The following is a 27079-nucleotide window of genomic DNA, read 5'->3' as shown; positions in this document are numbered from 1 at the left end:
ACTAGGTGTATTTTGACTAGCTGCCATGAGGAAATGAAGAACTAAAATGTGCGTTGACATTCGTGGACAAGCGTCTGGCAGCTTGTCACGTGACTGTCTCATTGTACCCTATTATGAGAAAAACGTTCCGCAACACGAGCTACTTTTAGTCAAGCAAGCAGCCATCTCAATGGCACTACGAGACGAACTTTTAAAGCCAATATGGCACGCGTTTACAGCGTTGGACCTGGACAAAAGTGGGAAAGTGTCCAAATCACAGTTAAAGGTATGGAATTATATTTACCTAGATAGTGTGTTTGTCAAACAACCCCGAGGCACGTCGTTCCCTTCATTATTAAAAAATGACACGCATAAACTTTTTGAGCGTCCAAAAAAGGTTGCAATCAAAGTGAAGGCCGTCTGATTTTGGATGGATGAAACTTAATAGTCGAGGATGCATTTGGAATGATGTCATTTTAGCCCAAATCATTGTCTGCCTTCATATTACTACAGCACAGACACGGTGCATGTCATAAGTCAATGTTTTTTTTTAAAACTGCTTGTGTATGGTTAAAGGGAACTTCTTGTTATGGCACACCTGTGGACGTTAACTGATTGTCGGAGTATTTTGTTTATTTTAAAACAGAATAATAAATAGTTGAGATGACGCTTTTGCTGACTAGATCTATAGCCTACCGTGCTTACTTCATAATCCACTTAATGTATGCCTACTATAACAGCCACTTCATCAATGTTAAGTGTTTGTCTAAGCAGCCTTACATTTAAACAGCATATATGCAGAGTTGTGTGTTTAGCTTGTTTATGGTCTAGTTTCGTGAGAAGGGCACTTATCAGTACCATAGTGCTGAAATCATTCAGGGTAAAGTCACATCATTTGATGTGATTAATTCATAGTTGTAATAATAGACTGCACAAGGAGCAATTTCGAAATTGGGTAGTGCATCATCAGTTTTTCTATTGTCATGTCAGTCATTGCGTATTTTAGATCTATTTATAACTAGTTAGAAATGTCCAGAGCAACTAGCCCATGTCAGCTAGCTAACGTTTTTAGCTAGGTTTTTTTTAGCCCATAGATTTTGTAGTAGATGTTCAAGTCACTCAAATATCACAAGAATACAAACGAGACATGGCAAAATGTATAGTATTGCAAGAAAATATGCTTTAAAACTGCAAAATGTACTTTGCACCCCGTGACAAAAGGTGTAGAGGAGGGGGGGGGCGATGACGAAGAGTTATTTTTTCCCGAAAGCTGGAAGGGGGGCCTCCAAGTGAAAAAGTTTCGTAACCGCTGGTGTAGTTGACTAGGAACCTTTCCAGTGACTGATGTGTTCAACTCCTTCATTAAGTAGAAATGTATGCTGTTTGGGCGTTGTTGCTGCATTTAATATAACTATTGGCTCTGTGTAAACTGTGAAGTCCTGATAAGATGTGGTATTTTTGTCTTTGCAGGTGCTCTCGCATAACTTGTGCACTGTGATGAGGATCCCCCATGACCCGGTGGCCCTTGAAGAGCACTTCAAACATGACGACGTAGGCCCTGTCTCTACTCAGGGCTACATGCCCTACTTGAACAAGTTCATTTTGGACAAGGTGAGCCGCACATACAGTAATACTTAGAGTATATATGCCCCTCAGTCAATCATTCTCTCACTCACTGCTGTTTATATGTTTTACTGTTTTGTGATGAAGGGTCACTGAAGTCTAAGTTAAAGATGTCAAGGTTAGAATTCCATTGCCTTAGTTTGAGATCTTCAACCTTGACTTCACTAAATGCTAGTGATTCTATTGTTGGTCAAAATGGGTAATTATATTGAGAGTAAAGGATTCCTTTTCCAATGTCACAACATGGATCCCATGGTGACAGATAGGCATTCCTTTGCCACTGTCATAAATATGAGAATTCTTGTGTAATATATATATTTTTTTAAAGGTACCTTTATTTAATTAGGCAAGTCAGTTAAGAACAATTTTTTTATTTACAATGACGGGCCTACCCCAGCCAAACCCTAACCCTGACAACGCTGGGCCAATTGTGCGCCGCCCTATTGGTCTCCCAATCACGGCTGGTTGTTATACAGCCTGGAATTGAACAAGGGTCTGTAGTAACGCCTCTAGCACTGAGATGCAGTGCCTAGACCGCTGCGCCACTCAGGAGCCCATGGGTCATCAAGGGTTAGCAAATCAAGTTTGGCACTTTCTACTGGTGTCATAAAGGTGTGTAAACTTACCATGTCACATTTGGAAATAGTTTCTGCTGTCATAAAGGCTTACTATGGTGTCTGTGGATTTTTTTCAGTGGTGTCAGAAAGAATTACTACAGCAAGACATCTTTGTTCATTTCACAGAGGGGAGCTTTTGGGACAGTTTTGTAGTTGTTGATTATATTAAAGGTTACCATGATGACAATTTGTAGGCTAATTCTTGTGAAATGTCACAGAGTTATCGTAAATGTTTTGGCATGCTTGTTTTCATACTTGTTGTTTTTCATGACAGAATTATTGTGTGTTCTAAACAATTACTACAGAATTTATTGTCATCAATTGACAGTTTAAAATTAGAATGTTTTTGGTTAACCTTTGAAAATGTTCCTGGTAAGAACCCATTTTGGACTTGGTGTGCATTTCATAGTCTGGGATTTCCATTTGAAGGCAGATATCTACTGTTCAAGCGCTTCCTATGACACACACAAGGAAATAGATGACAAGGGATTTTACAACACACCTTACCCATTCCATTCTCTGACGTGTCAATATATCTTCTCCTGTCACTTCCTCGAGCTCTCGTTCCTCTAATACAACAAAAAGGTTTCAGGAACCTAGATATGACATCATGGACAAACGTCAAGAGTCTCCCCACCCATGTGGATATGACCCTACCAAACAGGTTGGGAGCACCACCCCCACTCCCCAGGGAAACTCCATCCTAACAGTCATGTGTGTGTGTGTGTGTGTGTGTCACCTTCTTCCTCCCTGACTCACTCCACTTGTCAGACAATTACAGTGACTCAGCCGGAGAGGCAATCAAGTCCATCGCTGACTGTTCCACATAATTCCCCATTCTGCCATTTGGGACTCTGCAGTCGCTCACTATGTGGAGCACATCATTCTTCCTAGCCAACTGACCCTGTAGAAACCTGGAATGCATTGTTAATTGGGAGCTTAATTTGTTCCTCTTTTGTTAGAAGGGGAACAAAAGAAAGCAAGGTTACACAAACAACAGAGCACCAAAATAGTTCAAGGCTGTGAACATGTGACCTTCCATTAGTTAACATTTTTAAGGCTGCTGTGGCTGAATTATTTCCTCATTTCATGTCTTGCTAGTTCAACCACTGTCCGTCCTAGTCTCGTCTAGACCTCAACATATTTCGATCCATGTTTCATAATAGAGTAACACACAGGCTCTATCTCATATTGTACCTTGTTTGTAATTTCACAATTACTTTTGAATCACCTGTCCTCTGCCCTCGCGCTACAGTAACAACCGGCATCTCTGTGGTGTGACCGTTTGACGGTAGGAAGTTTCCGTCTCCTGGAGGGCCAAGGACAGTGATAAGACTGTTTGTAAACCTGTTTGGACATTCCACTGCAGAGAATACTAACGAGCATGTGTATCTGCAGTGGAGAGGCAGGACTGGGTGCTGGAGGGGCCTTGACAAGGCCCTCATTATTGAGGTGCAGAGAGTGGGAGAACGGCAGAGAGAGAGACCTCAGTCTGGACCAGCTAGTACAGAGCGAGAACGAGATGACCATGACACAACATTCTGAGGACAAAGAGAGAGCTGCTATTTCATAATAATGCCACTTTCACAACTTCTATTGCTCCTCCCTCCGCATCGTCTTTCTGCTTACCTCGCTGGTGTTACTGTGAAACTCAAGAGAAATTTAGTTATCTTTACTGTGAAATCTTTGACTCACCCAAAACAAACCACAGCTCTATAAATAGTGTCTGCTGATGTTGAAGGCAGACATGCCACACCTGTGTTTCCCCTTAGTTCATTGACCTGATTCTTACCTGGGCCACGTTCAATAGGCAAACTCTGTGGAAGGTTGCGGTGAGAAATGTTATGACTTGACCTGACATTAAGCCCATTCTACATGTCAAAGAGTAATGTTTATTGTACATAATTTTAACTGAACGTTCCACAATGTTCTACCCTGCAGAACTCAGCCCTGTTGTAAAATATTCCCCCACCACCTCGTGAGGGGGAGGGAAATTAGAGACACATCAAACAAATTACTCAATAATAATAATAGCAGTATGCTATTATTTTGTATATATGTCATCTTATTTATTATTGTGGATTTATACAACGGGTGGGTCTAATCCTGAATGCTGATTGGTTAAAACCGCATTCCAGGCGTTGTCTATTCCATAAGTTACCCACTGGCTAAATCTATTACGTTAAAATGCGATTTACTCTGTTTACTCTGACTGCGCCATCCACTGAAAAGACACAGAAGAATTGAACAAGATTCCTGTATGTTCTACCTGGAACTAATACATACGGCAGCAAATACACTGAGAAGATTCTTGTAATGTCTGAATTAAAGAGGTCGTAACATTAGACAGAAATGTTGCATGTATTATATAAAAAACATACAAGAGTCATGTAAGCTAAGCCTTAGAAGGTCTCACATACATGGGACATACACATTTCATGGGACACACAACTGTCTGATGTCATTGACACACTTATTGAAGAAAGAAGCATATCCCTTTGCGAGGAGGAGGCGCAAGAAGAGGAGGATTTATCTGCTGTGAGGAGGAGGAGCAAGAGGAGGATGAAGGGGGAAATCGGAAGGAGCGGGAGGAGGAGAAACAGCGGCAGAGAGGAGGAGGAGGAATGAGTTTGATAGCAGCAGTGAATCTATTTTGAGATCCCTCAACAATCATTCTCACGGTAGTACATTGGTAGTAATCATTGACATGTCAAAGCTAAGCAGGGCTGGGCTTAGTTAAAACTCTGTATGGGAGACCAAAGGCTGGAAGGGTGACTTGTAAATAAATCCACTGTCCAGTAAAATGTGCTGCCCAGCCTTAACCATGGAAACTCATACCTGAAAATGTAAACGTATACTGAACAAAAATGTAAACGCGACATGTAAAGTGTTGGTCCCATGTTTCATGAGTTGAAATAAAAGTTCCCAGAAAATGTCCATACTCACAAGTGCTTATTTCTCTCAAATTTTGTGTACAAATTTGTTTACATCCCTGTTAGTGAGCATTTCTCATTTGTCAGGTGGATGGATTATCAAGAAGCTGATTAAACAGCATGATCATTACACAGGTGCACCGTGTGCTGGGGCCAATGAAAGGCCGGTCTAAAATGTGCAGTTTGGTCACACAACACAATGCCACAGATGTCTCAAGTTTTGAGGGAGTGTTCAATTGGCATGCTGACTGCTTGAATGTCCACCAGAGCTGTTGACAGAGAATTGAATGTTCATTTCTCAACTATAAGCTACCTCCAACGTTCGTTTTAGACAACTTGGCAGTACATCCAACTGGCCTCACAACCGCAGACCACGTGTAGCCACACCAGCCTCCACATCCGGCCTCTTCACTTGAGGGATCATCTGAGACCAGCCACCCAGACAGCTGATGAAACTGTAGGTTTGCACAACCAAAGTATTTCTGCACAAACTGTCAGAAACGGTCTCAGCGAAGCTCATCTGCATGTTCATCGTCGTCGTCTTGGCCATGTCTGCAGTTCGGCGCCATAACCAACAAGAGGAATGAGACAACATTCCACAGGCCACAATCAACAGCCTGATTAACTCAATGCGAAGCAGATGTTGCGCTGCATGAGGCAAATGGTGGTCACATCAGATACTGATGGGTTTTCTGATCCACACCCCTACCTTTTTTTTTTTTTAGGTATCTGTGACCAACAGATGCATATCTGTATTTCCAGTGATGTGAAATCCATAAATTAGAGCCTAAATCATTGATTTCAATTGACTGCTTTCCTTATATGAACTGTAACTCAGTAAAATCTTTGAAATTGGTGCATGTTTCATTTATTTTTGTTCAGTGTAAATACAAATATTGTACTTTTTCATGTTTTTGTATATGCATTCAGAAAGTATTCAGACCCCATCCCCTTTTCCACATTTTGTTACATTACAGCCTTATTCAAAAATGTTCCTACACACAATAATCTACATACCCCATAATGACAAAGTCAAAATAGTTTTTGTTAGCAATGTTAGCACATTTATTGTTAATAAAAAAAACATACCTTTATTTACATCAGTATTCAGATCCTTTGCTATGAGACTCGAACTGGAGCTCAGGTGCATCCTGTTTCTATGGATCATCCTTGAGATGTTTCTACAACTTGATTGGAGTCCACCTGTGGTAAATTCAATTGATTGGACATGATTTGGAAAGGCACTCACCTGTCTATATAAGGTCCCACAGTTGACAGTGCATGTCAGAGCAAAAACCAAGCCATGAGGTTGAAGGAATTGTCTGTAGAGCGCCGAGATGACAGGATTGTGTCGAGGCACAGATCTGGGGAAGGGTAGCAAAAATGTCTGCAACATTGACAGTCCCCAAGAACACGGTGGTCTCTTATCATTCTGTTTTATTTAACTAGGCAAGTCAGTTAAGAATAAATTCTTATTTTACAATGACGGCCTACCCCGGTCAAACCCTCCCCTAACCCGGATGACACCCTATTCTTAAATGGAAGAAGTTTGGAACCACCAAAACTCGTCCTAGAGCTGGCCGCCCGGCCAAACTGAGCAATCGGGGTAGAAGGGCCTTGGTCAGGGAGGTGACCAAGAACCCGATGGTCATTCTAAGTGCTCCAGAGTTTCTCTGTGGAGATGGGAGAACCTTCCAGAAGGACAACCATCTCTGCAGCACCCCACCAATCAGGCCTTTGGTAGAGTGGCCAGACAGAAGCCACTCCTCAGTAAAAGGCACACGATAGCCCGCTTGGAGTTTGCCAAAAGGCACCTAAAGACTCTCACACCATGAGAAACAATATTCTCTGGTCTGATGAAACCAAGATTAAACTCTTTGGCCTGAATGCCAAGTGTCACATCTGGAGGAAGCCTGTCACCATCCCTGTGGTGAAGCATGGTGGTGGCAGCATCATGCTGTGGGCATGTTTTTCATTGGCAGGGACTGGGAGAGTAGTCAGGATCGAGGGATAGATGAATGGAGTGCAGAGAGATCCTTGATGAAAACCTGCTCCAAAGCGCTCAGGACCTCAGACTGGGGCGAAGGTTCACCTTCCAACAGCACAATGACCCTAAGCACACAGCCAAGACAACGCAAGAGTGGCTTCGGGACAAGTCTCTGAATGTCATTGAGTGACCCAGCCAGAGCCCAGAATTGAACCTGTTCGAACATCTCTGGAGAGACCTGAAAATAGCTGTGCAGTGACGCTCCCCATCCAACCCGACAGAGCTTGAGAGGATCTGCGGAGAAGAATAGGAGAAAATCCCCAATTACAGGTACGCCAAGCTTGTAGGGTCATACCCAAGAAGACCTGGCCAAGGCTTTCAACTCTGTCAATCACCACATTCTTATCGGCAGTCTCAACAGCCTTGGTTTCGCAAATGATTGCCTCGCCTGGTTCACCAACTACTTCTCAGATAGAGTTCAGTGTGTCAAATCAGAGGGCCTGTTGTCTGGACCTCTGGCAGTCTCTACGGGGGTGCCACAGGGTTCAATTCTGGGGCCGACTCTCTTCTCTGTATACAGCAATGATGTCGCTCTTGCTGCTGGTGATTCTCTGATCCACCTCTATGCAGACAACACCATTCTGTATATAGACTTTTTCTACTGTGTTATGTATGTTTGTTTATTCCATGTGTAACTCTGTTGTTGTTGTTTGTGTCGAACTGCTTTGCTTTATCTTGGCCAGGTCGCAGTTGTAAATGAGAACTTGTTCTCAACTAGCCTACCTGGTTAAATAAAGGTGAAATAAAATGTTTAAAGACTCAAAGCTGTAATCAATGCCAAAGGTGTTTCAACAAAGTACTGAGTAAAGGGTCTGAGTACTTATGTAAATGTGATATTTCAGTTTTCTATTTTTAATACATTTGCAAAAATGTCTATAAACCTGTTTTGGCTTTGTCATTATGGGGTATTGTGTGTAGATTGAGGGGCAAAAATGATTTAATCCGTTTTAGAATAAGGCTGTAACTTAACAAAATGTGGAAAATGTCTGAATACTTCCCGAATGCTCTGTGTATAAACAATGTGAAACCTATAAGGAAAACATTTATTTTGTAGAGGTTACAATGTCAGAACATACACTTTTCTCATAAAATTCCCAGATGACTCATAGGGTATGACATATTTGAGACAAACTATATCTTTGTAAGCAATTCACCATAATCATGTAGTGACTTGTGTATGGCACATGGCATAAGTTAACACACATACACTACTGACATATAACGTACAAAATCTTACCAGATACTTTTTAGCTTTTAATCTTATTCTGCCCTACAAGATTCCTATTTGCTTTTCATCATTATTTTTCATATGGGAGGAGCATTTTCAGCTTTTTGTTTGTGGTCATTTTTGTCTTTCATCCAGATTAGGGTTAGATGTATGTTTTAAACACTCCTAAAGACGTCTCCTTAATACATACTCCGCTTGCGTTTCAAAAGTCTGTTTCTCTGTTGATGTATCACTTGCTATTTGTAGATTGCTGATAATCATTATCTGGCCGATCTCTCTGTTGTGATTTAGCTGAGTTGAGTCAGGCATCTGTATAAACAGCTAAGTGTCAGTCAATGTCCGTTCAGCAAGCCATGAAACCCACCATCTCAGATGGTGTTCTGTAGAAGATCAAATTAGCATGTCTTCAACATTTTGTGGAAATATAATTTAATCTCTTGAGAAATTAAGCAAATTTTTATATATTCTAATATTCAAATATTCAATGAGTAAGACATGCCAAAGAAATAGTCAAGTCACACCCCATGCCAAATCCAACACCCATGGACTCCCCATGCCAAATCCAACACTCATAGACTCCCCATGCCAAATCCACCCTAACAAGTAAATAGTAGGAGTTCTCTGTTTAACAAGTGGCATGGAGCTGCAGCTTGGACTATTGTTTCCATCATCCCTATCTAATAAATTCTCAGTGAATTTAATGTTTTTTTTTTTCCCTGTTCAGAGTAAATAGTAAATGAAGTTGTTAGGTTTATGTTCCGTCCTGCATCCTGATATTACCTGGTTCTGACCACTACATGATGCTGTTCCTGCTAATAGATGGTGCCGTTGAATCCCCCCCTCTTAAATGTTAAAGGGATCATTCACCCAAATTACAAAATGACATATTGGTTTCCTTACCCTGTAAGCGGTCTATGGAGAAGATACGACAGCTACCCATGCTTTGTTTTTGTTTACCTGGGCACTGTTTCAAATGCTAACATTTGAGTATTTGTGGCACAAATCCAATACAAGTCAATGGTACTATATTAGCTTTTTCGCTCTTCATATCCATATAACATCATTGAGTTTTTGGATACTTTAGCGTGAAAATGCTAATAATAGTGGCCAGGTCAACTGTTGACAAAAAACAAAGTTTCTCCTCTTTCTGTCCTGAATTTGGTTTGATTCATGTGTTAATCAAACCTACACTGAATGTATGGTCTTCCATGCCATGTTTAACCTTAACTGTAGTATAAAGAGAAGAGTGAAGATGTCCTTAGTACAGAGTCAGCTTATTGTGCCTTTTGCTGTCTTTTTCTCATATGAAAAATGCTGGTCTTCAGCCAAGTGACCTGACCTGAGACTGTTCCTAATTGCAGGTCCAGGACAACTTTGACCGGCAGGACTTTAACAGAATGTGCTGGACCCTGTGCGCCCGTAAGAACCTCAACAGAACCCACCTCCTCATCTCTGACGAAGACGCTTTCAAGATCTGGTGCATCTTCAACTTCCTGTCTGAAGAGAAATACCCACTGGCCATCGTCACTGAGGAGGTGAGATTGGACAAGGGTTGTGTTCATTGGGCACCAAACAGAGGAAAACCGACTGAAACAGGCAGGGACTGTCCAATAACAAACGCTCATTTCCATTTTCTGTTGTAAAAGGTTTTTAAACCGTTTGTGTCAAGTGTCCCAATGAACATGACCTGGGCTCTAATGCTGGCACATTTAGCCCCAACACAAACCTGACTTTGTGCGAAGTTTAGTTTGATTATTAACAGATCAGTTGTACAGATAATCAGTCTGAAACTCATGATATAACATTGTTTTCCTCTTCCGTATCAACGATACCTATACCTCTGTCACAATAAAGGAGTAGGTTATAGGTAAAGAAGTATTGTTCAGATCCACTGTTATATTTTATGTACTCCTTTGGGGAAAGACCATCACCATTGCCCAACAGCTCTCACAGAACAGGAAGTTAGCAGCTTGCTGTTAAATTACAACACGGCATGATTTATTATAAGGTCATTAATGGAAACTGTGTGTAGTTTCATATAATTATTGCTGTGAGGATTATTACTCCTTTTTATTATTCCATATAAACACATGTGGCAGGTAGCCTAGTGGTTAGAGTGTAGAGGTGGCAGGTAGCCTAGTGGTTAGAGTGTAGAGGTGGCAGGGTAGCCTAGTGGTTAGAGTGTAGCGGTGGCAGGTAGCCTATTGGTTAGAGTGTAGAGGTGGCAGGTAGCCTAGTGGTTAGAGTGTAGAGGTGGCAGGTAGCCTAGTGGATAGAGTGTAGAGGTGGCAGGTAGCCTATTGGTTAGAGTGTAGAGGTGGCAGGTAGCCTATTGGTTAGAGTGTAGAGGTGGCAGGTAGCCTAGTGGTTAGAGTGTAGAGGTGGCAGGTAGCCTAGTGGATAGAGTGTAGAGGTGGCAGGTAGCCTATTGGTTAGAGTGTAGAGGTGGCAGGTAGCCTATTGGTTAGAGTGTAGAGGTGGCAGGTAGCCTAGTGGTTAGAGTGTAGAGGTGGCAGGTAGCCTAGTGGTTAGAGTGTAGAGGTGGCAGGTAGCCTAGTGGTTAGAGTGTAGAGGTGGCAGGTAGCCTAGTGGTTAGAGTGTAGAGGCGGCAGGTAGCCTAGTGGTTAGAGTGTAGAGGTGGCAGGTAGCCTAGTGGTTAGAGTGTAGAGGTGGCAGGTAGCCTAGTGGTTAGAGTGTAGAGGTGGCAGGTAGCCTAGTGGTTAGAGACTTGGGCCATTAACTGGAAGGTTGCTGGATCGAATCCCCGAGCTGACAAGGTAAAAATCTGTAGTTCTGCCCCAGAACAAGGTAGTTGACCCACTGTTCCCCGGGCGCCGGAGACGTGGCAGCCCCCTGCACCTCTCTGATTCAGAGGGGTTGGGTTAAATGCAGAAGACACATTTCAGTTGAATACATTCAGTTGGACAACTGACTAGGTATCCCCTTTCCCTACTGTAACATACAGATTGTGTCACTTCAAAGGAAGTTTGGGTATTTTCTTTGTTGGTGTGTGGGTATGCTGACCTGTCTCTGTGTACTCACCTGTGTTTCTTCCCCACCTCGGTCAGATCGAGTACTTCCTGCGCAAGTTGACAGAGGCCATGGGTGGCAGTTGGGTGGAGGAGCGCTTTGAGGACTACAAGCTAGAGCTGAGCATCAAGCAGCAGAGTCTGAGTGCCTGGGAGCTCATCACCCTGGTGGGCACGGGCACCTTCAGCAAGGGCGTGGACCGCCAGACCCTCTCCATGGGCATCACTGAGGTCTTCCACGAGCTCATCCTTGATGTATTCAAACAGGTTGGCATCAGACCCATTTATATCTCCATATCTTGGCACGATGTTGACATCAACCACATTATCGTCCTCCATGTGACCATGATTGATGGATAGTGTTGACCTGTGTTATGTACTAGCAATACTGTAGCATGGAGTGAGCTTTTAAACACAGCATACCAAAGCGATGGTCAGTCGAGTGTAGTAGGGAGCCATGTTATAGGGACTACATGAATATTGACAATTAGAAACTCATCGTGTTGGCTGTGCAGTGGTCAACTAAGCAGTTAAACTGACAGGAGCCATCCCATTATCTCAACACAGATATTAACACAAACCGACAGATACATTTAAAAAAGATATATAAAAAAAAGAAGACAAACATACTGTATTCCCTTGATGCAGGGCTACATGATGAAAAAGGGCCACAAGAGGAAAAACTGGACAGAGCGCTGGTTCCTCCTGAGGCCCAACTCCATGTCCTACTACGTGAGCGAGGACCTGGCTGAGAAGAAGGGCGACATCGTGCTGAATGCAAACTGCTGTGTCGAGGCAAGGAACACTAAACAACAACAAACAAGGCTCATACATTAATTTTACACCTTAACCTAATTAGTAATATACACTGAGTGTATAAAACATTAGAAACACCTTCCTAATATTGAGTTGCACCCCCTCAGAACAGCCTCAATTCATCAGGGCATGCATTCTACAAGGTGTCGAAAGCTTTCCACAGGGATGCTGGCCCATGTTGACTCCAATGCTTCCCACAGTTGTCTCAAGTTGGCTGGATGTCCTTTAGGCGGTGGACCATTCTTGACACGGGAAACTGTTGAGCGTGAAAAACCCTGCAGCATTGCAGTTCTTGACACAAACCGGTGTGCCTGCCTGGCACCTACTACCATACCTCGTTCAAAGACACTTGTCTTGTTCAAAGATATTTTGTCTTGCCCATTCAACCTCTGAATTGCACACAATCCATGTTGCAATTGTCTCAATGCTTAAAAGTCTCCTCCCCTTCACCTTCACTGATTGAAGTGGATTAAAAATGTGACATCAATAAGGGATCATAGCGTTCCTTCACGGAAGGAACTGGTGTTCCTAATGTTTTGTATACTCAGTGTACTTTGGTGAAAGAGTGACATTTATTTCAGAATTTGTCTTTGCAGTCGTTACCAGATAAGGAAGGAAAGAAGTGCCTGTTCTATGTCAAATGCTCTGACAAAAGCTATGAGATCAACGCTTCGGATAAGAAGAGGAAACAGGAATGGATTCAGGGTAGGACAATTCTCTCACAGTGTAATTTATCTCCTTTTAGTATTATGGAAAGCATGGATTGGACATTTAGACTTGGTTGATAGGTATATGTACAGGGGGGGTGATCAGCAGAGCACAACATTGTAGAATGTTCAGATATGAATATGTTATGTAGAATAGACATGCCTCTCTGAAATGTAGAATAAGGAATCGCATCAGCTTTACTCATCACATTTCTATCTGCAACGTGCCACAACGTTTGCCTATACTGAATATTTACCAGCCTTGGAACTGACCCCTGTCTGGTATGTCTCCTCTCCATCTCAGCCATCCAGATGTGTCTCAGTCTGATGCAGTTGGGACGGACAGTGCCGCACCGCGAGTCCCTTCAGAAGCGGCGGGATTTGAGGCAGAAACAGCAAGCGGAGCAGGAGGAGCTGGAGCTTAGGATGAGAGAGCTGCAGACGGCCAACGAGAACAAGCAGCACCAACTGGAGGCCTTGAGGAAGGTGAGCCCAGACAGCCCACTCACAACGGTCAAAGTCCTCCCTTTGCTACTATGCCTTTTTCACACTACTGAGCTGAGCTAGACTGTGCTGGCCTAGTTATGCATCAACAATGTGAAGAGAGAACATCCAAGCCAGCACAGTAAGGTGGTGTGAATGGTTCTTAGATTGTTAGTGAAGTTATACTCATGACTTCTAGTTAGTCTGTTTGCTGGAACACCCATAACAGTGGGAAAAAAGTGGGAAGGCAGAGGGAAAGTGTTTCTCTCTACAGATATAAGATCCTACTTTGATTACTCTTTTGTTGCTTAAAAATGTCCAGGACATGCAAAGGAGCTTCATGATTTACATAAATTCACTGAAAACCCGCACTAACACACAGTTATACTAACAGCAGGGGAGAGTGGGGTAAATTGAGCAACCCTTGTTGCTAGGAAACCATACACCAAATGTATAATTTTACCAAATATTTAGGAAGAGGTCTGTGAAGGAAAAAAACATGTGAAAAAGTGGTAAGAAAGTTAGGTCCCCTAAAAATATTTTCACCAAGTCAAATGTATTTATTGTTAGAGGTTTCGTGATGCTTGTAAATAAACCAAAGTAGATGATTTTAAAATTGTTCGATACAGTGCCTTCAGAAAGTATTGATCAAATCAAACTTAATTTGCCACATGCAAATACAACAAGTGTAGAATTTACATTGAAATGCTTACTTACAATCCCTTAACCGACATTGCAGGGGGGGTGGTGTGTGTCAATGTAAATTGTCCAGTGGCGATTTTTCTGAATTGTTCAGCAGTCTAATGGCTTGGGGGTAGAAGCTGTTGAGGAGCCTTTTGGTCCTCGACATGGAGCTCCGGTACCGCTTGCCTTGCGGTAGCAGAGAAAACAGTCTATAACTTGGCTGACTGGAGTCTCTGACAATTTCATGGGCTTTCCTTTGACACCGCCTATTATATACAGTTGAAGTCGGAAGTTTACATACACCTTAGCCAAATACATTTAAACTGTTTTAAACAATTCCTAACATTTTAATCCGAGTAAAAATTCCCTGTCTTAGGTCAGTTAGGATCACCACTTTATTTTAAGAATGTGAAATGTCAGAACAATAGTAGAGAGAAGGATTTATTTAAACTTTTATGTCTTTCATCACATTCCCAGTGGGTCAGATGTTTACATACACTCAATTAGTATTTGGTAGCATTGCCTTTAAATTGTTTAACTTGGGTCAAACGTTTCGGGTAGCCTTCCACAAGCTTCCCACAATAAGTTGGGTGAAATTTGGCCCATTCCTCCTGACAGAGCTGGTGTAACTGAGTCAAGTTGTAGGCCTCCTTGCTTGCACACGCTTTTTCAGTTCTGCCCACAAATTTTCTATAGGATTGCAGTCAGGGCTTTGTGATGGCCACTCTAATACCTTGACTTTGTTGTCCTTAAGCCATTTTGCCACAACTTTGGAAGTATGCTTGGGGACATTATCCATTTGGAAGACCCATTTGCGACCAAGCTTTAACTTCCTGACTGATGTCTTGAGATGTTGCTTCAATATATCCACGTAATTGCCCTGCCCCATGATGCCATGTATTTTGTGAAGTGCACCAGTCCCTCCTGCAGCAAAGCACCCCCACAACATGATGCTGCCACCCCCGTGCTTCACAGTTGGGATGGTGTTCTTCGGCTTGCAAGCATCCCCCTTTTTCCTCCAAACATAACGATGGTCATTATAGCCAAAGAGTTCTATTTTTGTTTCTTCAGAAACAGAGGACATTTCTCCAAACAGTATGACCATTGTCCCTTTGTGCAGTTGCAAACCGTAGTCTGGCTTTTTTATGGCAGTTTTGGAGCAGTGGCTTCTTCCTTACTGAGCAGCCTTTCAGGTTACGTCGATATAGGACTCGTTTTACTGTGGATATAGATACTTTTGTACCTGTTTCCTCCAGCATCTTCACACGGTCCTTTGCTGTTGTTCTGGGATTAATTTGCAATTTTTGCACTAAAGAACGCGTGTCCTTCCTGAGCGGTATGACGGCTGTGTGGTCCCATGGTGTTTATACATGCGTACTATTGTTTGTACAGATGAACGTGGTACCTTCAGGCATTTGGAAATTGCTCCCAAGGATGAACAAGACATGTGGAGGTCTACAATTTCTTTCTGTTGGTCTTGGCTGATTTCTTTTGATTTTCCCATGATGTGAAGCACAGGCACTGAGTTTGAAGGTAGGCCTTGAAATACATCCACAGGTACACCTCCAATTGACTCAAATTATGTCAATTAGCCTATCAGAAGCTTCTTAAGCTATGACATAATTTTCTGGAATTTCCAAGCTGTTTAAAGGCACAGTCAACTTAGTGTATGTAAACTTCTGACCCACTGGAATTGTGATACAGTGAATTATAAGTGAAATAATCTGTCTGTAAACAATTGTTGTAAAAATGACTTGTGTCATGCACAAAGTAGTCCTAACCGACTTGCCAAAACTATAGTTTGTTGGCAAGAAATTTGTGGAGTGGTTGAAAAACGAGTTTTAATGACTCCAACCTAAGTGTATGTAAACTTCCAACTGTAGGTCCAGGATGGCAGGAAGCTTGGCCATGTACTGGGCCATTCGCACCACCCTCTGTAGTGCCTTACGGTCAGATGCCGAGCAGTTGCCCTACCAGGTGGTATTGCAACCGGTCAGAATGCTCTCGATGGTGCAGCTGTAGAACCTTTTGAGGATCTGGGGGCCCATGCCAAATCTTTTCAGTCTCCTGAGGGGGAAAATGTTTTGTTGTGCCCTCTTCACGACTGTCTTTGTGTGTTTGGACCATGATAGTTCATTGGTGATGTGGACACCAAGGAACTTGAAACTCTCGACCCGCTCCACTACAGCCCTGCCGATGTTAATGGGGGCCTGTTCGGCCCGCCTTTTCCTGTAGTCCATGATCAGCTCCTTTGTCTTCTCACATTGAGGGAGAGGTTGTTGTCCTGGCACCACACTGCCAGTTCTTACCTTCTCCCTATAGGCCGCCTCATCCTGGTAATCCGTCTGGCCCAGCAGCTTTGTGAATGTTGACCTGTTTAAAGGTCTTGCTCACATCGGCTACCGAGAGCGTTATCACACAGTCATCCAGAACAGCTGCTGATCTCGTGCTTGCTTCAGTGTTGCTTGCCTCAGTGAGCATAAAAGGTATTTAGCTTGTCTGGTAGGCTCGCGTAACTGGGCAGCTCGCATCTGGGTTTCCCTTTGTGGTCCGTAATCGTTTTCAAGCCCTGCCACATCCGACGAGCGTCAGAGCCGGTATAGTAGGATTCAATATTAATCCTGTATTGACGCTTTGCTTGTTTGATGGTTCGTCTGAGGGCATAGCGGGAGTTCTTATAAGCGTCCGGATTAGTCTCCTGCTCCTTGAAAGCGGAAGCTCTAGACTTTAGCTCGATGCGGATGTTGCCTGTAATCCATGGCTTCTGGTTGGGATATGTACGTACAGTCACTGTGGGGACGATGTCATCAATGCACTTACTGATGAAGACTATGACTGAGGTGGTGTATTCCTCAATGCCATTGGATGAATCCCGGAACATATTCATACCCCTTGACTTATGCCACATTTTGTTGTGTTACAACCTGCATTTAAAATGGATTAAATATATATTTTTCTCATCCATCTACACATAATGACATTGTGAAAACCTGTTTTTGCTCATTTGTTAAAACTGAAATACAGAAATATCTAATTTAAGTATTCACACACCTGAGTCAATACTTTGTAGAAGCAGTGATTATAGCTGTGATTCTTTCTGGATAAATCTCTTAAGAGCTTTCCACACCTGGATTGTGTAACATTTGCCCATTATTAAAAAAAGAATATTCAAGCTCTGTCTAGTTGGTTGTGTATCATTGCTGGACAACCATTTTCAGGTCTTGCCATAGATTTTCAAGTAGGTTTAAGTGAAAACTATAACTTGGCCACTCAGGAACATTCACTGTCTTCTTGGTAAGCAACTCCAGTGTAGATTTGGCCTTGTGTTTTAGGTTATTGTCCTGCTGAAAAGTGAATTCATCGCTCAGTGTCTGGTGCAAAGCAAACTTAACAAAGTTTATCTCTAGGATTTTGCCTGTGCTTAGCGCCATTCCGTTAATTCTTTTCATCCTGAAAAACTCCCCAGTTCTCAACAATAACAAGCATACTCAGAACATGATGCAGCCACCGCTATGCTTCAAAATATGGAGAGTGGTACTCAGTAATGTGTTATTGGATTTGCCCCCAAAATAACACTTTGTATTCAGCACAAAATGTGAATTGCTTTGCCACATTTTCTGCAGTATTAATTTAGTGCCTTGTTGCAAACAGGATGCATGTTTTGGAATATATTTTATGATGTACGGGCTTCCTTCTTTTTACTCTGTCAATTAGTTTAGTATTGTAAAGTAACTACAATGGTTTTGATCCAGCCACAATTTTCTCACAGCCATTCAGTTCTGTAACTGTTTTAAAGTCAACATTGGCCTCATGGTGAAATCCCTGAGCGGTTTCCTTCCTCACCTACAACTGAGTTGGGAAGGATTCCTGTGTCTTTCTAGTGACTGGGTGTGTTGACACACCATCCAAAGTGTAACTAATAACTTCACCATGCTCAAAGGGATATTCAATGTCAGGTAACTTTATGTGTGTGGTACAGAGATGAGGTAGTCATTCATAAACCATGTTGAACACTCTTATTGTACACAGAGTGAGTCCATGTAACTTATTATGTCACTTGTTAAGTACATTTCTACTCCTGAACTTATTTAGGCTTGCCACAACAAAGTGGTTGAATACTTATTGACTCAAAGACATTTCAGCGTTTCGTTTTGAATGAATTTGTAAAATTTTCAAAAACCTGATTCCACTTTGACATAATGGGCTATTGTGTGTTGGCCAGTGACAAAAAAACACACAATTTAATCCATTTAAAATTCAGGCTGTAACAAAACAAAATGTGGAAGAGGTCAAGGAGTGTGAATACTTTCTGATGGTGCTTTACATCAGTTGGTGTCTAGCTTAAATATGAGGTCATAAACCTAGCATGAAAGTGCATCCATTTAGCTGTGTGCTAAAATAGTACAAATGTTTCCCTTGGGGTAATTTGAGCCAATGGCCATGGGGTAAGTTGAGTAAATTGAAGTGTTTGCTTCCCAGGCGTAATGCAAGGCCCTGTTACCTCATATCCCAGCGACTAAAAAGTACAACGTGTTTGTTAGGTGTTAAGCCTGAAAGATGATTAAAATGATTAAAAGACAAGAAAGCAGTTGTGATTAGGTAGACTTGTTTGGGAAATAAAGCTAGACATGGTTTTAAAAGGTAGGGGTCAAATTTAATTCTGTGTAGGCGACTTAACTTACCCTATCCCTCAGCTCAGCTCACCCCTGTCCCTCAGCTCAGCTCACCCCTGACCCTCAGCTCAGCTCACCCCTGTCCCGCAGCTCAGCTCAGCTCACCCCTATCCCTCAGCTCAGCTCACCCCTGTCCCGCAGCTCAGCTCACCCCTATCCCTCAGCTCAGCTCACCCCTGTCCCTCAGCTCAGCTAACCCCTGTCCCGCAGCTCAGCTCACCCCTGTCCCGCAGCTCAGCTCATCCCTGTCCCTCAGCTCAGCTCACCCCTGTCCCTCAGCTCAGCTCACCCCTGTCCCTCAGCTCAGCTCACCCCTGTCCCGCAGCTCAGCTCACCCCTGTCCCGCAGCTCAGCTCACCCCTGTCCCGCAGCTCAGCTCACCCCTGTCCCGCAGCTCAGCTCACCCCTGTCCCTCAGCTCAACTTATCCTGTCCCGCAGCTCAACTTATCCTGTCCCGCAGCCCACCTTATACTGTCCCGCAGCTCACCTTATCCTGTCCCGCAGCTCACCTTATCCTGTCCCGCAGCTCAACTTATCCTGTCCCGCAGCCCACCTTATACTGTCCCGCAGCTCAACTTATCCTGTCTTGCACTCTTACTTCTATTTAACTCGTTTTTTCCAGCTACAGTACCTCTTAATCCTGATTAAGTTCTTTAGTCTGGCCTTCTGATGCAGTTTGACAGTTTAAATCCAATTATCGCTGCTCAGTTGGGTCTCTAATTATGGATGAAATGTCACTTAAATTAGATGTTTCCTCATTTCACTCATCAGCAAACAAACATGGAATACATAGTGACAATATTCTCCTATTGAGCTGATTATACTATCAAGGCAGTTCCAGTTATGAGTGAAATAACATTAATAAATGTTGTCTTATGTGGTCATTGCATTTCACTCTTATAGTTCTAACAAAAAATAAGTTTTATTCACCCTGTAGAGATTGGTAGAGAGATTGTGCTGTACATTTCAATACCAGTGCCTGTCCTCAATACCCATTGTAGCTGAGCTCTTATAGATGAGACCCTTGACAATTCATTTGGACAAACTCACACGAGACTTACAATACAACTTTATTGTCCAATGTAACACATATAGTGTAGCCGTGGACAATCATTGGATTTCCTGAGGAAACAATCTCTCTTTGTTGTTCTTTCATTATGCGTCGAGGAGTAGAGGCACAATGAATGTTTAGACATTCTCCCATTGAGGTGCAACAAGTCCCCGTCTCTCGTACTCTCTGATACACACAGGACTGGAGATTGAGGGTCAACCCTCTTTAAATCTTTTAACCACAATAGCCACTGTGATTGGCTGGTCACTTCACACTAACCTGCCATGGTGAGTGAGTAACGAATGAGAAAGGTCAAATGACAAATCACAGCTGCATGGAAAGAGTCAAATGTTAGAGGAATCACCGATTAACAACCAAGGGGAAATCTGCAGTTCAAACAATAACAAAAATGACCCTGCCACTGTGTTGGCAAACACCTGAGCTATGGGGCTGTAGAAATGTAACCACTCTCAAATTCATAGACAGAGCTATGGATGCAGGGACTGACCATCTGTGAGATCAAAATGATGGTTTTAACAATGTTTTGAGTCTGCACACAATGTCGATTTACATTGACATTGTTTACAAACAATGGAGTAAAACAAACTTAGATTTTGGGGTCTGATGGGGGGGGTATTACAGTTGAACTAAGCTCATTACGCATCTAAGTATATATATTTTTTTTCAATAGTCACTGTGTACATATAATTAATTAAGTCCAAAAATGGATGTACCAACTAAATAATGCCCCTTCTAAACAAAAGTTGAGTAAAAATCTAAAGAAAAAAATCATACAACTCACTAAGATATATTACTTTCTATGCATTGTCAGCACAAGATGACATTGGGAAATCTTTACAATACATTTGTTTGTGCTGTGACGACGCCAAGTCAGACGTCAGTGCTGTGCTTGCTTCCTCTTTAGGAGCTTTTCAGATAGTTTTGTTTACAAAGCCGCATATCCATTAGCTTAAGTTAAGAATTTAGTTAATGCATTGCACTGGGTAGATTTAATTTTCAATTCAGGAAGTGATTTTAAATTCAGAAACGCAGTCAACTTTGACGAAGAGAAGATTGTGTATCTGTCTTCAATTATGTAACGACTGTCCCCTCTGCTATTGGTCAGAAACTAGAGGAGGCGGCGGCCAATGCGGCGGAGGAGGAGAGGAGACTCCTGCAGACCCAGACTGAACAACAGGATCGCTACAGGATGGACCTGGAGAGGGAGAAAATGGTACCTACCTAGCTACTCACAATTTAGCGGTCAAAGGAGAATATGTTTCTACTGTAAACTACACCCACCTCTGACTACTACCCCTTATGTGGCCGGTTATTTAATTGACTTTAACAAAATTGCCCCCTCACACTTTTAGTTGTCAAATTTTTCCTTACACTGGTTACTTCAGAATTACAGATACACACTGCACCATGTGAGACTTCACTGAGTTGGTCGAAGTTGTCCTGCACCCTGTGAGACTTCACTGAGTTGGTCGAAGTTGTCCTGCACCCTGTGAGACTTCAATAAGTAGGTAGAAGTTGTCCTGCACCCTGTGAGACTTCAATGAGTAGGTAGAAGTTGTCCTGCACCGTTGAGACTTCACTGAGTAGGTCGAAGTTGTTCTGCACCCTGTGAGACTTAATTGAGTAGGTAGAAGTTGTCCTGCACCATGAGAGACTTCTTGAGTAGGTAGAAGTTGTCCTGCACCATGTGAGACTTCATTGAGTAGGTAGAAGTTGTCCTGCACCATGTGAGACTTCATTGAGTAGGTAGAAGTTGTCCTGCACCATGTGAGACTTCATTGAGTAGGTAGAAGTTGTCCTGCACCATGTGAGACTTCATTGAGTAGGTAGAAGTTGTCCTGCACCATGTGAGACTTCATTGAGTAGGTAGAAGTTGTCCTGCACCATGTGAGACTTCATTGAGTAGGTAGAAGTTGTCCCTAACCACTGATTCAGCTTGTTCAGTAGGTTTTCTTCATTTATTCAGTAAATTCTTGGGTCCATGAAAATGATTGCAACTATCTAGTTCTTTCATCCTCCCATCTATACCCCTAAGCTCATAACTTTTGACATTTATTCCACACATCCTACTGACACACTTTATGAATGTCATCCTCCGTTCATAGGACTGCCATCAATAAGGTTTCACATTTTATTTCTCTCAGCTTAATAAGGTGTTACATTATTTCATGATCTCAGGCCAATGTCTGCTCTGTTTCAGGAAGTATCCAGAAGGGTTGCTTCCTCTTTTCTTTGTTATATGTATAAAAACAAGAAGGGAACGTTTACAGATTAGCATTAGCGATGGCAAGTGTTTCCAATCATCACATAATTCATTTTCATAGCCTGAAGGGTAGGACTGAATGGTAGGAAGTTAGTGGGCATAGGATACTACATTCAAATGAGTGGTTATAAGATACAATGGGTCTCCAATAAATATGTGAAAGAGAAGACGCAATGGGTTAAGTTAGTTATATTAAAGGGATAGTTCAGCCATATTAGATTCAATAAGTGAGTTAAATAGACTGCTTGGCTGACAATGTGCATCAACGAAAGGTCAAATAGCTGGTAACAAGGACAATAAGCTGCCATGTGGGGAATCGTAGGTGGCTCGTTTCAGCCCGTTTTACACTATATAAACAAAAGTATGTGGACACCCCTTCAAATTAGTGGATTCGGGCTATTTCAGCCACACCTGTTGCTGACAGGAGTATAAAATTGATCACACATCCTCGCAATCTCCATAGACAAACATTGGCAGTAGAATGGCCCATACTGAAGAGCTCAGTGACTTTCAACGTGGCACCATCATAGGATGCCACCTTTACAACAATTTAGTTCATCAAATGTCTGCCCTGCTAGAACTGCTCCGGACAACTGTAAGTGCTCTTATTGTGAAGTGGAAACGTCTAGGATCGACAACGGCTCAGCTTCGAAGTGGTAGGCCACTCTAGCTCACAGAACATCACCGCTGAGTGTTAAAGTGTGTAAAAATCATCTGTCCTCGGTTGCAACACTCCCTACCGAGTTCCAAACTGCCTCTGGAAGCAACGTCAACACAAGAACTGTTCGTCGGGAGCTTCATGAAATGGGTTTCCATGGCCGAGCAGCCGCACACAAACCTAAAATCACCATTCGCAATGCCAGGCGTCGGCTAGAGTGGTGTAAAGCTCGCTGCCATTGGACTCTGGAGCAGTGGAAATGCGTTCTCTTATCAATCACTCTTCACCATCTGGCAGTCTGACAGACAAATATGGATTTGGTGGATGCCAGGAGAACGCTGCCTGCCCCAATGCATAGTGCCAACTGTAAAGTTTGGTGGAGGAGGAATAATGTTCTGGGGCTGTTTTTCATGGTTCGGGCTAGGCTCCTTGGATCCAGTGAAGGGAAATCTTACCGCTACAGCATACAATGACATTCTAGATGATTCTTTGCTTCCACTTTGTGGCAACAATTTGGGGCCCTTTCCTGTTTCAGCATGACAATGTCCCCGTGTACAAAGTGAGGTCCATACAGAAATGGTTTGTTGAGGACGGTGTGGAAGAACTTGACTGGCCTGCACAGAGCCCTGACCTCAACTCTATTGAACACCTTTGGGATGAATTGGAAAGCCGACTGCAAGCCAGGCCTAATTGCCCAACCTCACTAATGCACCTGTGGCTGAATGGAAGCAAGTCTCCACAGCCATGTTCCAACATCTAGTGGAAAGCCTTTCCAGAAGAGTGGAAGCTGTTATAGCAGCAAATGATTTTGAAATGAAATGTTTGACCAGCAGGTGTCCACATACATTATGTGACCAAAAGTATCTCGTTATTGATACCATGTCTTGTTTTGACGGATTCGCTAGCTAGCTAACCAACTGTAACAACATATTTGAGAGACAACAAGTGCTCATTGTGCAAATGTATGTTTTCAAGAAACATTTGGAGACTAAATATACTTTTCCTGTTTATAACAGTCTTAAGCCAACTCCGTCTGTTTTTCTCCATAGTTGTGCACGCTTTGGTTTTGTTGCTAACCAACCAACCCCCTCTATCAGTGCTACAACCTACTAAGCACTGACTCCTCAGGTCCAAGAGCACTAATAGATTTAGTTTAAGTGAACTGTGGTGCTCTTTCTACATTATCTTGTTGCCGGTCTTCAGGTGGACTGTGGTGCTCTTTCTACATTGTCTTGTTGCTGGTCTTCAGGTGAACTGTGGTGCTCTTTCTACATTGTCTTGTTGCCGGTCTTCAGGTGAACTGTGGTGCTCTTTCTACATTGTCTTGTTGCCGGTCTTCAGGTGCGACAGGAGATGGAGGAGCAGGTGGCTCAGAAGTCCAGTGAGCTGGAGCAGTACCTGCAGCGCGTCCATGAGCTGGAGGACATGTACCACCGCCTGGAGGACGCCCTGGAGGACGAGAAACGTGCCAGGCAGGATGAGGAGACGGTCCGCAGACTCCAGGCCCGGTCGGTGCTCAACACACAGACACATAGGCAGGCATAGACTGTACATATGCACACATGCACACTCTTGAGATGAATTGATGGACTTGATTGTCTCTCTGACTAGAGTCACTGTAATTGTCTGACAAGTGGAGTGAGTCAATGTGGAAGAGGGTGATACACGCACACACACACAATTCCATTTCTGTGGATACAATGAGACACAAGGGGGCCACACACACACCAAGGCATCTACATGTTTCCTACATAGACATAGGCAACAGTCCCTCCCGTCCAGAAACCCTTTCTTCCTCTGTGCTGACATTTGTGCTTCTCTGGGATCAGCACTTTTCACATTGTGTTCTCAATGGGAATGTGTATGTGTGTGTGTGTGTGTGTGTGTGCGATGTGTGTATACCCCCAGGATGGATATGTATGCAATATAATTGTTTTAATCAACATATCCCTTTTGTTTGTATATTACACATTCTGAACTAACTGTTCCCTGTACTTAATGTACCTCTCTCCAGGGTACTATAGGAGGAGGCTGTTCCCTGTACTTAATGTACCTCTCTCCAGGGTACTATAGGAGGAGGCTGTTCCCTGTACTTAATGTACCTCTCTCCAGGTTACTAGAGGAGGAGGCTGTTCCCTGTACTTAATGTACCTCTCTCCAGGGTACTATAGGAGGAGGCTGTTCCCTGTACTTAATGTACCTCTCTCCAGGTTACTAGAGGAGGAGGCTGTCAAGCGGGCTGAGCTGGAACAGATCCACCTCCACCAGCAGAGGGCCATCTCTGAGACAGAGGTGGAGAAGCAGGAGCTGCGGAAGGAGGGAACGGCCAAGGAGAATGCCCTGCAGGCTGCCATGCTGCAGCTGGAACAGCTAGAGAAAGAGAGGCAGGGGGCACTGGAGCAATACCAGGTGAGGCATGTTTTAGGGCTGGTTTCACTGCCTATTTTTGGACTAAAATGTACTTAGACCAAAGATTCTCAATTATTTTTAGTTCAGGAGTAGGACTCATTTTGTTCAGCTGGAACAGGGATGCTTGAGTTGTGGTGCTAGAACAATACCTAATTATACATGTAGGGGGTGCTAGAACGGTGGGTTCCTTGTGAAGCAAATAGTACCAGATGACAATTGTAGGTGGCAGTAGAGTTCTACAGATGAGCCATGGATTATCCTGTTTCACTATCAAAAAAACAACTGATATCGTATTTATTTTTTTTGTCACAGGAGGTAGTGCAGAAACTGGAGGATGCAGCGAATAACACCAGGACCTGGAAACATAAAGTGGCCCACCATGAGGGATTAGTCCGCCTCGTTCAACCAGGTAACACAACACTATATTACTGTACACTTTCCTCCTCTCTCTTCATTCTTCCCTCTGTTGTGGTGTTTTTTTGTTCACCCTCTCTGGGTGCATCTCAATAATCTAAAGTGGCTTAATTTCCTCATTTACCTTCCTTTGTCTGCACTGATGTGAGTGAACTTTCTTTTGTCTGCACTGATGTGAGTGAACTTTCTGATTTGTTTTCTCAGGTTCGAAGGGGCCTCAAAAAATCACTAACTGGGGCCCAGCGTCCTTCACTGAGGCAGAACTGAGCTTGCGGGAGAAAGACTGGCAGGAGAGGAAGAACCAAGCCGCCGAGAACCAGTAGAGCCCCCATTCCCACATTCAACAAACTCATGGTTGCTGGAACATTAATGCAATGTTGCCCTCAGTGTGCCAAGTTGCGTCTTCAGCATTCGTTGACCAACTCAAAAGAAAACAGGGAAGGCAGGCTTGTTTTTACACAGACACCAGGGTTATAAAACGGCGAGGGCCTACCTGGACCTGTCCAATACGAAAGTCTCATTTTTGGTTTCTGTTGCAAAGCGGTTTGAAAGGTTTTCTATTGCGTTCCCTAATGAACACAACCTAGTTCAGAGCAGGTGCTGCACAGATCTTGATACTACCTGGATAGCCTTAGAGGGAAATGAACAGCAAGATTAAAATAGCTTTCATATGAAGGAATAAAGGAGCTTCACACGTCACACTAATAATTAAATGTCTGTGGGGAAGGTGGAGTCGTTTTTATCAAAATGTTTTTGAGCGTGTTTTGGCGTATTTCAATTTTTCCTAAGATTTCAACAGTTTGTCTTTTATACATGTTAAAACTACAGCTTGCTTAGTGACTGTTTTTGGTTCCATTGTCAAAGTGATAGAATGTATAGCACTTAAAAAGCCCATGTAAGTATGAACAAAACTCCATGATAACATCATGAAATGACAATTCATGAAAATCAAATGACCGGAGCTTATCTCAATAACTAGCCATCATACTGTACTGCTCCCAGTATTTCATGTCATTTTTGTGTACACATACTGTAAGAAACAGGGCATTTTGCAACATTACACTTGAAGCATTGTTGCTAGCAAATTACAGGGCTTTGTACCCCGGTACCAGATCCATGATCATAGGGAATATGGAGTTGTTGTTGAACTTTTTGTTTTTTTTTCTATTTTTTAATGTGTGTAAATCGCTTAAGAACCCTGTAATAAAACATTACATCAATCTTAAACAGTAGGTTTGTGCAATTGTTGCAAGTAGTTACACATTTGTTCTCTATCAACTGATTATTGATGTATAATTTAACAATGTTCATAACAGAACACAATAGACATCACAAGAGGTTGGTGGCACCTTAATTGGGGAGGACGGGCTCGTGATAATGGTTGGAGTGGAATGGTATCAAACTCATGGTTTCCATTTCCATTCGCTCCGTTCCAGCCATTAT

General features: G+C 42.9%; 1 protein-coding gene across 1 annotated transcript; it reads left to right on the top strand.

Moving 5' to 3' along the window:
* Window positions 1-73: 73 nt before the first annotated feature.
* LOC109897726 (switch-associated protein 70-like) lies at window positions 74-26863 on the top strand. Its single transcript, XM_020492267.2, has 12 exons — window positions 74-265; window positions 1450-1590; window positions 9789-9962; window positions 11496-11723; window positions 12105-12251; window positions 12869-12977; window positions 13284-13465; window positions 20998-21105; window positions 24155-24321; window positions 25024-25222; window positions 25535-25631; window positions 25841-26863. The coding sequence occupies exons 1-12, from the start codon at window positions 170-172 to the stop codon at window positions 25957-25959; spliced, it is 1767 nt and encodes a 588-aa protein (XP_020347856.1). The 5' UTR covers window positions 74-169; the 3' UTR covers window positions 25960-26863.
* The last annotated feature ends 216 nt before the right edge of the window (window positions 26864-27079 follow it).

This window comes from Oncorhynchus kisutch, linkage group LG10, assembly GCF_002021735.2.
Source record: "Oncorhynchus kisutch isolate 150728-3 linkage group LG10, Okis_V2, whole genome shotgun sequence".
NCBI classification, from domain to species: domain Eukaryota; kingdom Metazoa; phylum Chordata; class Actinopteri; order Salmoniformes; family Salmonidae; genus Oncorhynchus; species Oncorhynchus kisutch.
Note: the sequence above shows the minus strand (reverse complement) of the source record. Positions and strands in the feature narration are given on the sequence as shown.

What these genes read in the sequence shown, in the direction of transcription:
- LOC109897726 (XM_020492267.2), top strand. Translation starts at nt 170, where the DNA reads ATGGCACTACGAGACGAACTTTTAAAGCCAATATGGCACGCGTTTACA. An exon ending in ACAAGTTCATTTTGGACAAG is followed by an intron (nt 1,591 to 9,788) that starts GTGAGCCGCACA and finishes TCCTAATTGCAG; the next exon opens with GTCCAGGACAACTTTGACCG. An exon ending in TCCTTGATGTATTCAAACAG is followed by an intron (nt 11,724 to 12,104) that starts GTTGGCATCAGA and finishes CCCTTGATGCAG; the next exon opens with GGCTACATGATGAAAAAGGG.